At 36.6% G+C, this 12882-nt stretch overlaps 1 protein-coding gene across 2 annotated transcripts in view; it reads right to left on the bottom strand.

Annotated features, from left to right (window-relative positions):
* Positions 1–5848: 5848 nt before the first annotated feature.
* The window catches only part of LOC123745833 (protein abrupt), a 74355-nt gene continuing 67321 nt past the window's right edge, over positions 5849–12882 (bottom strand). The window contains exons 6-7 of one of the 2 annotated variants that reach the window (XM_045726873.2): positions 9682–9932; positions 6276–6415 (exon numbers count right to left, since the gene is read on the bottom strand). In XM_045726873.2, coding sequence (XP_045582829.1) covers positions 9684–9932 — 249 coding nt within the window. In that variant the 3' untranslated portion in view covers positions 6276–6415; positions 9682–9683. Of the gene's footprint in view, positions 6416–9681; positions 9933–12882 lie in introns of both variants that reach the window. The other variant, XM_045726865.2, reaches the window with a different exon arrangement.

Here is a 12882-nt window from a genome sequence, read left to right as displayed (position 1 = left end):
TTTGTTTATGTATGAAAAACGGTTTACACACAACTCAACTCGCAACTGTTGAGGTCTGAACACTTCTCGAACAAGTGCTTTGCTGACTCGGCCAGTCCTCCAAACAAAAAACTAAAAGTGATTCCATGCCCCTGCCAAACCCCCTGTTTTTGAATGAAAAATGGTTTACACACGACTCAACTGATTTCGTTGGAACACTTCCAGAACAAGTGCTTCACTGACGAATTTTGTTCGGACCACAACGCTGTAAATGCATCACCAAATACAAATAATCGTCAGCAGAACCTACACACCTAACCTAACCTAACCTATGTCTATAATATGCACAACATGCTAATATATTATAATATTAATTTAAATTTGAGAAAATTCCCATTTTGAATGAACAGCATGTTAAAATTTATGAATGCATCTGTGGGGTCGACCGCTGAATGGAATGGACTTGAGTCAAGGACGGGTTAGTCGAACTAGCCTGTCCTCCAAACAAAGACACAAAAAGTGATTCCATGCATCTGCCAAACTCCCTGTTTATGAATGAAAAACGGTTTACACACGACTCACAACAGTTGTTCGAACACTTCCGGAACAAGTGTTAGTGCTAATTCACTGACAAAATTTGTTCGAACCACAACGCTGTAAATGCATCACCCCCACTACAAATACAAATAATCGCCAACAGAGCCAAAACACCTAACCTAACCTATGCCTAACTATACATGGAACTTTAATATATAATAATATTAATATATAAATGAGAGCAAACTTATTTATTGATTTATATACAAGAATGTACATACATTGGGTTGTATTAATATTAATTAATATAATATTAATATTAATATATAAATGAGAGCAAACTTATTTATTGATTTATATACCAGAATGTACAGTACATACATTGGGTTGTGAGAGTACATAACATTGGTGTTTGAGCTTTACATTCTTGCAGAGTCACTAACACACAACATTTTAGGCAGGTCCCTAATCTAATAAAAGTAAAAGTATTAACAGCTGGTACAATGTAAGGAAATTTGAGATCAACACAATAAGTACAATATAAATTATTATACTGGTGAAGTTGCAAATCTTAAATACAGTACTAAAATTGGGTGAGTGGGTAGCACAAGATACAATGTGAGTTTGGAGCACATGGTTGGAAACTACGAGAATGAAATTAGGTACTGTACTTTTTGGTTTTATTTTTAATAAGGCATAGGTTGGATTTTTTAATTCAATAGCGAGGAAATTCATAGACAGGGTACTTTTATTTGCATGGAGTATTTGCACACATTTAGTCTGACTAAGAATATCAGAGAGAGATTTATTGCTGGTGTGGTGCTTACACCTATCAAAAAAGTTTCAGATCAGGATTAGCATTTAGAGACAATGTTTTGTACATGTAAATAGCACAAGAGTGTGTATGTTCAGCATGTTTAGGGATTTAAATAATGGGGCTGTGTTTTCTGAGGACAGAGTTTGTTATATTTCTGATTACAGATTTTTACTGGTTGATGATGGGCTTGAGGTAATTTGGAGTTTTTGAACACCATGCACAGATACAATATACTGTACTGTATTAGCGAGTAGTATAGTGAAAGAAGCGTAAAATGAGGAACATCTTATTTTAGAGAGCATACCAACATTTTTTGATACTTTTTTTTGGGTGTGTTGTAAGTGGGTGCTTAATTTTAGTCTCTTGTCTATGTATAGACCAAGGAGCTTTCCATAATTTTTAATGCTAATGTTAACATTGTCTATCTGAAGGTGAATTTGGTTTGATGGGTTTACTTCAAAATAAAATGTAGTAGGTCTATTCTATGTACAGTGTGAGTTGTTGGTTGACATCCAAGAATTGACTTTTAAATTCCTTATTTACAATATTATTTAGTATGTGTGAGTTGAGATCTGAATAGATGAAAGTAGTATTGGCAGCAAATAGTAAAGCTTTAAAAATATTAGACATTCAGCAAATCAGTGATGTACAGTATACAGTATAAGAAATAAGAGAGGTCTTAAGAAGAGGTCCTACTATCTTTAATACACTATACATTAAAATTGCTCAATACATCTTGGGGTGACAGCCATAACTTTAACGAGCCTGGCCTGAAGATGAGTTGCCATGAAAGTTTAATTTCTGGGTCAAGTGAAACTTGGACTTAGAATGGGTAATAAATTTATTACTTAAATTCTAAGTAAATTAGTTAGTGCATTGTACAATAACAAATAGAAACCAGCAATAGTATGTGTGTTTGTCTTAATGGCAATTAATTGTTAGTAACAATATAACAAAATTTCTTTGAAGATGCTTTTTCACCCACAGGGTTATAAACCCATCAAACTGCCTACCCACCAAAGTCATAAATCCCAAAACTCTGTTAAATTTTAGAAGTCAGAAGACCTTACTTTTAAAGACTTCAACAAAGTAGTTGTCACAATGGCAAGAAAAATGACAGGTTGGATAACAAAACCTTCCAAACAAGAGATGTCAGTGATGATACTTTATAAGGCATTAGTACTCTTTAGAGTGGAATATTGTTGCACACTAACAGCCCCATTCAAAGCTGGAGAAATTGCTGACCTGGAGAACATGCTAAGATCCTTTACTGCTAGAATCCACTTAATAAAACATCTAAATTACTGGGAACCCCTAAACATTTTAAATCTGTATTCCATAGAATGCAGGCAGGAGAGATACTCTACATAATAATTTACACTTGGAAAATATTAGAAGGACTGGTTCTAAATATACACACAAAAATAACACAACATGAGACTAGAAGGCAAGGCAGGATGTGCAAAATAACCCCACTGAAAAACAGAGGTGCAATGGGCATGCTCGGAAAGAATTCGATCAACATCATAGGCCAAACACTTTTCCCTACACTCTTTTTCCTACACATATGGGGCATAACTAGTCAACCTCTCACAGTATTCAAAAGAGAACTCAACAAGCACCTTGAAAGGATCCCTGATCAAAAAAGCTGTGACTCGTATGTCAGGCTGCGAGCAGTCGCATTGAACAGCCTAGCTGACCAGGGGCCAGATTCACGAAGCAGTTATGCAAGTACTTACGAACACGTACATCTTTCCTCAATCTTTAATGGCTTTGGTTACATTTATTAAACAGTTTACAAGCATGAAAACTTCCCAATCAACTGTTGTTATTGTTATAAACAGCCTCCTGGTGCTTTAGAGCTCATTAACTGTTTAATAATTGTAAACAAAGCCACCAAAGTTTGAGAAAAGATGTACAGGTTTGTAAGTGCTTGCGTACCAGCTTCGTGAATCTGGCCCCAGACCAGCAACCAGAGTCCTAGTCAGAGACTGGGCCGTGGGGATACTAATCCTCGGAATCTTCAACAGGTAGGTAGTCCTACCAGCTTCAAAAGCTGTGTCTTTTTCAGATTACTTGATTGGAACTTTATTTGTAGCTGCCTGTGCTCTCTGAAGCCCTTTCTGCAAAAGATTCCAGTGTTTGACAGCCGTCATGCACATTTGGGCAGTTGTGAATCTGTTTTCAGATCAGTTCCATGATGGTTGGATATGCTGGCATCAGTCCCAAGTGTAGCCATCTTGATGTATGTGGGTTCTGGCTTCATGACTCTATTCAAGTTGCTTGCCTTTCTCTTTTGGGAGGCAGTGATGGCTTTTTAATTGGTCCATATTTTGTCTCAGCAGGCTGTACAGGCCCAAACTTTAGATTCTTCCTGGTCTTTAACACCTTTCATTTGCATCCCTCTTATCACCTCGCCTCTTTCCTGATGAGGTTGTCTCTCAGGTTATTTCAGCTGCTGCAGTGGCATTTCAGCCTCTTAAGTTAGGTTTTATTGCAACAGAGCTCTGTTTTCTTTGTTCAGAAAGGGTCAGTAGGGTTGGGGCCTCTCCTGTTGTTGGTCGGGGTAGGCCCCTGATAGAGTAAGATTCTAAGGTCAGAAAAGAAGGAAAAGGGGGCTTTCCCAGAAAACCATCATTAAATGTAATAAAATGCCTCTGACTCCTCCCCCCATCACTTCCCTACCAGGTTCATTAGTTCCCACCTGATCTCCAGCTGGTTGGCAGCCATATTCATTAAGGGGACTGCACTATGGGCAATTGTAATAATCCCCAACTCTTTGTGCCTGTATGAAAGGGGTCAGGTTCTGACTTGTCCCTGGTAGGTCACACAGAACTTCTGTGACTGATGTGATCCACCCAGTGGACACAATATCCAAGAGTGGCATTGGTTCAACAATGAATCAATGTTTTTAATGTTGAAAAGATATTGATGAAACCAATTTGGTTTGGCATTGTTCTTGGATATTGTGTCCACAGGGCAGTAGTGGGGAGCCATCTCACCAAGATATCTTCAGGGAGCCACCAGGTCTCTACCAGAAAGAGGTGTTTTATGACATTGAATGTTGGGTTTTCTTAAAAGTTGTGAATGTGATTGGCTTCAATCAGAGCTACGCTTGTGGTATCCCATTTTCCCAGCACTCGTTGTCATATAACGCTTTGAAATTACTGATGGTTTTGGCCTCCACCACCTTCTCACTAAACTTGTTCCAACCGTCTACCACTGTTTACAACAGTAAATTTTCTTATATTTCTCCGGCAACTTTGTTTCATTAGTTTAAATCTATGACCTCTTGCCCTTGAAGTTCCAGGTCTCAGGAATTCTTCCCTGTCAATTTTATCGATTCCTGTTACTATTTTGTACGTACTGATCATATCTCCTCTTTCTTCTAGGTTCTAGTTTTGGTCTACCAAAAGTAGTTAACAATTTCTCTAGTATGTCTCCATCCAAGTATTTAAAAGCAATTCTGAAGTTAGAAAGTGTAGCATAGGCTCCTCGCACAATGTTCTTAATGTGGTCCTCAGGTGATAGTTTTCTGTTTAAAACTACCCCTAGATCTCTCATCAGAATTTTTTAAAGATTTCTCACATAATTTATAGGTTGTGTGGGGTCTATGTTCTCCTATTCCACATTCCATAACATGGAATTTATTCCACATTAAATTCCATTTGCCAAGTGGTGCTCCATATACTTATTTTGTCCAGGTCCTCTTGAAGGGCATGGCAATCATCTAAGTTTCTTATCTTCCCTATTATCTTAGCATCATCAGCAAACATGTTCATATAATTCTGTATTCCATCTGGTAGATCGTTTATGTAGACAATGAACATTACCGGTGCAAGAACTGAACCCTGTGGTACTCCACTTGTGACATTTCTCCAGCCTCTGATTACTGCCCTCATTTTTCTATCAGGCAATTTTTCATCCATGTTAGAAACTTACCTGTCACCCCTCCAATATGTTCCAGTTTCCAGAACAACCTCTTATGTGGAACTCTTTTGAAAGCCTTTTTTAGGTCCAGATAGATTTAGTCAGCCCAACTATCTCTTTCCTGTAAAATCTCTGTGGCTCGATCATTTTTCTGGTAATTACCTAAGTGTAATTACCTAAGTGTAGTTATAGGATGAGAGCTATGCTTGTGGTGTTCCATCTTCCCAGCACTCTTTTGTCATATAATGCTTTGAAATTATTGATGGTTTTGGCCTCCACCACCCCTTTCATTTAACTTGTTCCAACTGTCTACCACTCTGTTTACAAAAGTGAATATTCTTATATTTTTCCAGCGGCTTTGTTTTGTTACTTTGCTTCTTTGGTGATACCAGAGTTATGCTTTGAGAGCTAATTTAAGCCCACCAGGAAAAAGCATTCATCACTTGATTTATGATTACCAAAAATATTCAAAGAAAACCATTCTAAAGTGTTTACTATGAAAGTAAAAGCTGAAAAATAATAATAATTTAACTTATTAATGTTGGCTCAGTTAAGAGAAACTACTCAAGGCTAGAAAAACACACATTAGTTGCATTATTACTTTAATACATGCTTTAAAGGTGCTTCTGTCTTTGGACCAATTAATTACGTATTCTAAATATATATACAGTATATATATATATATATATATACTGTATATGATTTTCTTTAAATAGGTTACAAATAGCCACGTGACTGCTATACACAGTTAGAATGTATACGGATGTGCTCATTTAGTTCACTTTGCTTATCTGACGTATAACAACAATATAGGCAAGAAAATTCATTATGCATGCAAAGATGATTCTGATAAAGTTTCTTTCGAGAAAACCTTTGGTTACAATGTGGGCAAGTATGAGGCTTCTCTACACTATGAACCAGTCGAAGATGAGCCTTCACTGCACTGTTTTGGGCAAAACTTGTTGTACAATAAGGGCAGGAAAAGGGCTTCTCTCCAGTGTGAGTACGTATGTGCTTATTGAGGTCATATTTTCTATGGGTGCTATAGGCACAGTAGTGGCACTGATGAACTGTTGTTGACTGGTTCTTTCCACTTCCTGTCCTAGTTCTGCTGCAACCAGGAACCATATCATTCTCATTCTCCAGCATATCCTGTGAATATTTACATCTTGTGAATAAGCATATTTCAATACAGCAACTAAACATAAAAGATAATACTGTACTGTACTGTGGTGCTATACAGGGCAATTATTAATTTAAAATTCATTATACAGTACAGTATATAATAAAAATTAATATTTGTTCTGGTCTTAAAACATTTAAGAATAACAAAAAAAAAAACTTGGTAAGTAACACACCATATTATAATAATAATAATTCATTGAGTCGAGTGACAGGCAGCCACAGTGTATTTATACATGTTAGGCTTATACTGAGGCCCCCTTCCTCCCCAAGGTCGAATTACTAACCCCACAGGATGCAACCCACAACAAGCTGACTCACTCCTGGGTACCTGCTTACTGCTAGGTGACCAGAGCATTAGGTGATAGGAAATGCACCCAACCATTTCTGTCCTACCTGATATTCAAACCCGGAATTCTTGATTGAGAGTCAAGAACAAACCCGACTATACTAGGAAATAATAATTGTGTTCATTGCTGTCTTCTTTCATGTGCTAGCCATATGTTGTATTGTGCCTACAAATTTTTGTTAAACTACCATTCAAGCTGTCATTGCAATCACTCTGAGCTACCTATGTGCTTTAATATACCTTCAAATTTATCTCATTTGTTTCTTGCTATGTACCTGTTATCATTTTTATAAATTTTGCTAGTATTTACCTACTTAAAATTTTCTTAGATTAAGGACCTGCCCGCAACGCTGCGCGTACTAGTGACTTTACAAGAATGTAATTACTATGCTATGTATCCTCACAATCCCAATGTACCTTCTTGTATATATATAAATAAATAAATAAATAAATAAATAAGAAATTTGTATGATTGTCATACCCTTTAAGGAGACCTGGACAAAATAAGTGTATGGAGCACTACTTGGCAAATGAAATTAAATGTAAATAAATGATAAGTTATGGAATGTGATATAGAAGAACATGTATCACACAACCAATAAATTACAGTATGTGAAAAATCTTTAAAAAATTCTGATAAAGAAAGAGATCTACGGGTGATTCTAGATAGAAAAATATCACCTGAGGACCACATAAAGAACATTGTGCAAAGAGCCTGTGCTACACTTTCCAATTTCAGAATTGCTTTTAAATATATGGATGGTGAAATCATAAAGGAATTGTTCACAACCTTTGTTAGACCAAAGCTGGAATATGCAGCAGTTGTATGGTGCCCATATCTTAAGAAGCACATCAATAAATTGGAAAAGGTGCAAAGACATGCAGTTAAATGGCTCCCAGAACTGAAGGACAAGAACTATGAGCAGATGTTAGAGGCATTAATAATGCCAAAACTAGAAGACAGAAGAAAAAGAGGCGATATGATCCCAACGTATAAAATAATAATGGTAATTGATAAAATTTATAGGGAAGAACTTCTGCTTAGGGAAGAATTCCTACTTAGGGAAGAATTGGGAAGAATTTAAGAGCTTTGAGCATAGCTCTCATCTTGTAACTGCACTCAGGTAATTACAGAAGATAAGGGAAGTGGGGTGCTAGCTATGTAGTTTATGAGGTTACTGTCAAAACCCTGAAGGGAATATCTTGACCTTCACAGCCATCAAATCACCCATTGCCAAAATCTAAGAAAGCTCCATGGAGTTGCCACCAGTGGGAATAAACTGGGAATCTGGAATATAATAAAATACCAATCCCTAGTCCCAGCTGGAGGTGCAAAAGGGGGGGAGTTTAGTAAAGAGAACCTAAGAGCAAGAAAAAGGACTGCCTTGGCAGCTGGAACCACAACCCATCAATAAACTGGTAAAGATATGCCAGCGAGCACCTTTGTTTCCTTTGCTTGAAATTGTGTCCTCTTGTTCATGATGTTGCTGGTTTCAGGAATTCCTCTTTCAAATTTGGTCAATTCCTGTTTGCATTTTGTAAGTGGTGATCATATCACCTCTTTTTCTTGTATCTTCTAATTTTGGCACGTTTAATGTCTCTAGTCTCTTCTCGTAACTCTTGTTTTTCAGTTCCGCAAGCCATTTTGTAGAAAGCCTTTGCACCTTTTCCAGTTTCTTTATGTGTTTTTTGAGATTTAGGCACCATACAACTGGTGCATATTCCAATTTTGGTCACACAAAAGTCATGAACAATTTCTTTAGTATGTCACCATCCATATACAGTAATTTAAAGCAAGTCTGAAGTTGGAAAGCGACACACATGCTCCTCTCACAATGTTCTTTATGTGTTCCTCTGGTGACAGCTTACTATCCAAAACCACCCCAAGGTCTCGTTTTTTATTAGAGTTCAGTAATTCATTTCCACATAATTTGTAAGTTGTCCTAGCTTTTGTACCTATTTTGATGCGAGTAAATACCTCGAGCATTTCTGGAGAAGGTTTCGGGAGTCCTTTTACTCCCCGAGCCCGGCCTGGGGCCAGGCCTCACAGCAGGTATCTCCAACAGGGCTGGCAAAATGCTAGATGACAATCAGGGGGAACCCTGGCCTACAGTTGAAGTAGAATATAAAGATGGGATACACTCGAACAAATCCACAAGGGCAGTGACGAGGATTCGAACCTGCGTCCGAGAGCATCCCAGACGCTGCCTTAATCGACTGAGCTACATTTGATACATCACGCTATTGTGATTTGCGTGTGTAATGGGATACACTCATTATGGGTGAAATAAAACTCAGTTGTGAAGGAGAAGCGAAATAGTAACAAAACAATGGCTCTGAATAGAACTAATGGTCGAGGGATAGCCAGCACTACTTAATATGAAGCAGATGATGGCTGCTATCAGAGGTACCATGCCTCTGAGGCTGTGACCAGATGAGTCAGGGAGCAGGCTCACTGGAACCTTGGGTGACCTGGGCTGTCACCTGGTGGTGGACAAGCACATCACAGTTAGAGGAAGACTATAAAGCAGCAGAGATTGCGTGTGCTGTTGCCTAACGAGTACATAATTTTCCTCAAGCAGTGACTTATTTTAGTACACTATATTTTCTGGTGGGGCTTTACCTCAATTTGGGGTTGATCTCTTATCCACAAGCTGTCCTGAACTTGTAAATAGCCAGACTTTGGCCCTGGTTCCAGGTACATAATAGTGGGTCTCAGAGTCCTAATTCATTGGACTGAGGCTTAGCTGGACTAATGTTTAGCTTGAGGAGCTACTGAGAGGGTCTTCCCATTAAAGTTAAAAAACAAATTACAGGTACAGTTTATATTTAAAGAACTACAGTATGTGACATAACTGATTTTACATTCACTAGAAACCAACCGTACATTTAAAGTAAGGGAAAGCTATTTTCCCTCATGTGGATGCGAAGATGACTCTTTAGATTTTTATTCTGAGTAAACAGCTGCAAGCAGTATGGACAGGAATAAGGTTTCTCTCCAGCATGAGTACGTATGTGCCTGCTGAGGTTGAATCTTCTAGTGGTGGTGTAGGTACAATTCTGACAATGGAGGAGTGTGCTGCTAGTGATGACCCCTCTTGTTCTCATCTCAGGTACCTCACCAGGCTCCAGAACCATCTGTTGGAGACTGCAGGTGTAAGCTCACCAGAATATCCAATGTCACTATTTCACTTGTCTACTTTCCTCCAAGTAATTTTATTTTTAAATGTACAGTGTATACTTTTTTACACAGACTGAACCAATGAACATTTTCTACCATCAATGTTGTAAAATTAATGTCATGGTTTTTAAAAAGCAAATTGTGAAGTCACTATCCACTAACTACAAACAAAAAAGTTTAACCAGAATAAATTAAAGGACTGTATTAGGGGGGGATACAGTCCCCAAAACTAAAAGAACTTGTAACAGAAAAACTTTAAATAAACAAGTGGACAGATAGTAATGAAAAAGCCCCTTCTTCTCAAAACCTGACTGATGAAGATATTATAAATTTAATATAAATTTAAAGAGACAAATAATTAGCAGACAGAGGAGGAAAATGGAGAATAAAAAGAACAGCCTCCCTCCCCCAAAAAGGATGCAAGTTTTGATACTAAATGGAATACCTTCAGAGACCATGTGCTAGTTTTTAAATTAAAAATAATGTTGGTTAATATGTACATTTTTACTCAGCCCACTATGATACAGTAAAGAACTCTGTGTTTTCCTCAATGCTTTTGAGAGTTTAAAGAATGTGTGTTCAAGAGCATATCAATGATGAATTCCATATATAAAAATGGATGAAAGAGTACAGTATTACAGTATAACAAAAGGGATACAAGTAAAATTTTAAACACATCAACACAAAATATAATTCAAAACAATGAATATACATTGGGTAAGTTTAGATACTGTAATGGTAAAAACCTGCATAAATGCCGGTTTGGAAACAGTGTTGTTGTTTATAGAACAAATTGCAGGGCAACATAATAAGACATGGATCGATGGATTGTTTCAAGCATAGGTTAGACATATATATGAGTTTGGGTGGATATAAGTACCTGTTTTGTAAAGACCTTCAGTAGTTTCCTTTATGTTAAGTTCTTAGTGTCGTATACCACCATTTGGTCTTCATTGTAAAATATCCAAAGACTTTAATTGAAATAACTATTTCAATTGCTCAAAATATCAATGTGGCATTTAGGAATCTTGATATCATAGAAAATCTTTGATTAAAAATTCCCCTAGTAACTGTAAAGGTTGTTCATAAATTCTGTGGGACAAATAGCAAACACCTTGACCAGATAATAAAATACCATAAATACAGCATATGGATAGGTCAGGATTCCAATGTATTGTTCGTTCATTTAAGAGACTCAAACCATCCAAGCGACTTGATTGATTTTCTGAAAATTTCAGAGTGTAAATCTGTTAGTGAAAGAAATATCATTGAATCTTCATTTATGAGAAGTGCAGTATTGATTTTAAATGTCAACCCTGGATTATATAAATTATATATCTTCATAATTGGTAAGATATACAGTACAGTATAATAAATATGAAGTTGTGTAAATAGTTGCAACCCAGTACTTGAATCATGTCACCTTTTATAAACAACTGTCTTGGCTTATGATGTTTAATTAATCTACTCACATACTGTGCTTGAAGTAGAGAGTGACTTACGGTATATTCCTATAATGAGCAAAACAATCATGAAGAGCATTGCCAAGTTAAAGGAATCTAAAGCTCTAGGTGTGGTGGGTGGAATTCAATTTAAAATTATAAAGGAAATGGATGATGAACAGTATCTACCAATGAAACTCTCATTCAGAAAACCTCTCAACCAAGTGAAAGTCCTCCTAGATTGGAAATATGCAAATGTCAACCCATCTTAAAAGATGGCTGAAAGTGCTCTGCAGAAAACTACTGACCAGTCGGCATCATCTCACACATATGAAAGCTCATGAAAGCTCATGGAAGAGAATCATTCACTAACTCACAATGCACAATCTAGTAAAATCAACACAACAAGGTTTTCTTCAAAATAAATCCTGCCTTACTAATCCACTTACATTTGTGGAAATGGTAACCTGCTATACTTAACCAAGTATGGTATTTTTGGAAATGGAAATGGTATATTGTTACCATTTTTGGAAATAGTAACAAAGTATACTATGTCTACTAGTAGTAGACATAGTTTACTTGAACTTTTCTAAAGCTTTTAATAAGGTACCACATGAAAGATTGACAAGGAAACTGCAAGAACACAAGATAAATGATAAAATACTGAAATGGATAAAACAATGGTTAAAACAAAGAAATCATCTTAAATGGAAATTAATATGGCTGGAAAAATGTGGTTAGTGGAATAGTGCAAGGTTTCATATTGGGGCAAGACCTTTTTGTCACGTACATCAATAACATAGACTTATATTACAAACCATATCATTGTCATAGCTTCCCGGCACTCTGTCATATGATACTCTGAAACTACTGACGGTTTTGATCTCCACCACCTTCTCACCTAACTTGTTCCAACCATCTACCACTCTGTTTGCGAAAGAGAATTTTCTGATATTCCTTTGGCAGCTTTAGTTAGTTAAAATCTATGACCTCTTGTTCTTGAAGTTCCAGTTCTTAGGAATGCTTCCCTAAGAATTTTATAAATTCCTGTTACTTTTTTGTATGTAGTGATCATATTGCCTCTTTATTGTGTATGTGTGTGTGTAAGTAACAAAGAAATTAACATGCGATAATTAATGTGAAAACATACAACCATGAAGGAAAATGAAACAAAATATTTGTGCACTTAAATTTGTGTGTATTTCGTCATATCTTCAAAAGTACTGACAATACATACATACAGTGGTACAGTAGTATATATAGGCAGGAATAGGAAACTTACATTTGAGGTGGAAAAGCAAAGCCTCTACTAAAGAAGATTTATGAACAGAATAGAGAAAACTGCATGAAAATAATCTTTTCTTTTTTTACCACAATTAAAAATTTGTTTTTACACATACAGTATGTTAATAACAGAATTACAATATTATGGCAGCTTTTACATAGAACTAAGTATAATTTAACT

The sequence above is a fragment of the Procambarus clarkii genome, chromosome 88 (genome assembly GCF_040958095.1).
Source record: "Procambarus clarkii isolate CNS0578487 chromosome 88, FALCON_Pclarkii_2.0, whole genome shotgun sequence".
In the NCBI taxonomy this organism is placed as follows: domain Eukaryota; kingdom Metazoa; phylum Arthropoda; class Malacostraca; order Decapoda; family Cambaridae; genus Procambarus; species Procambarus clarkii.
The sequence above is the reverse complement of the archived record's forward strand: the minus strand, read 5'-3'. Positions and strand labels throughout refer to the sequence as shown.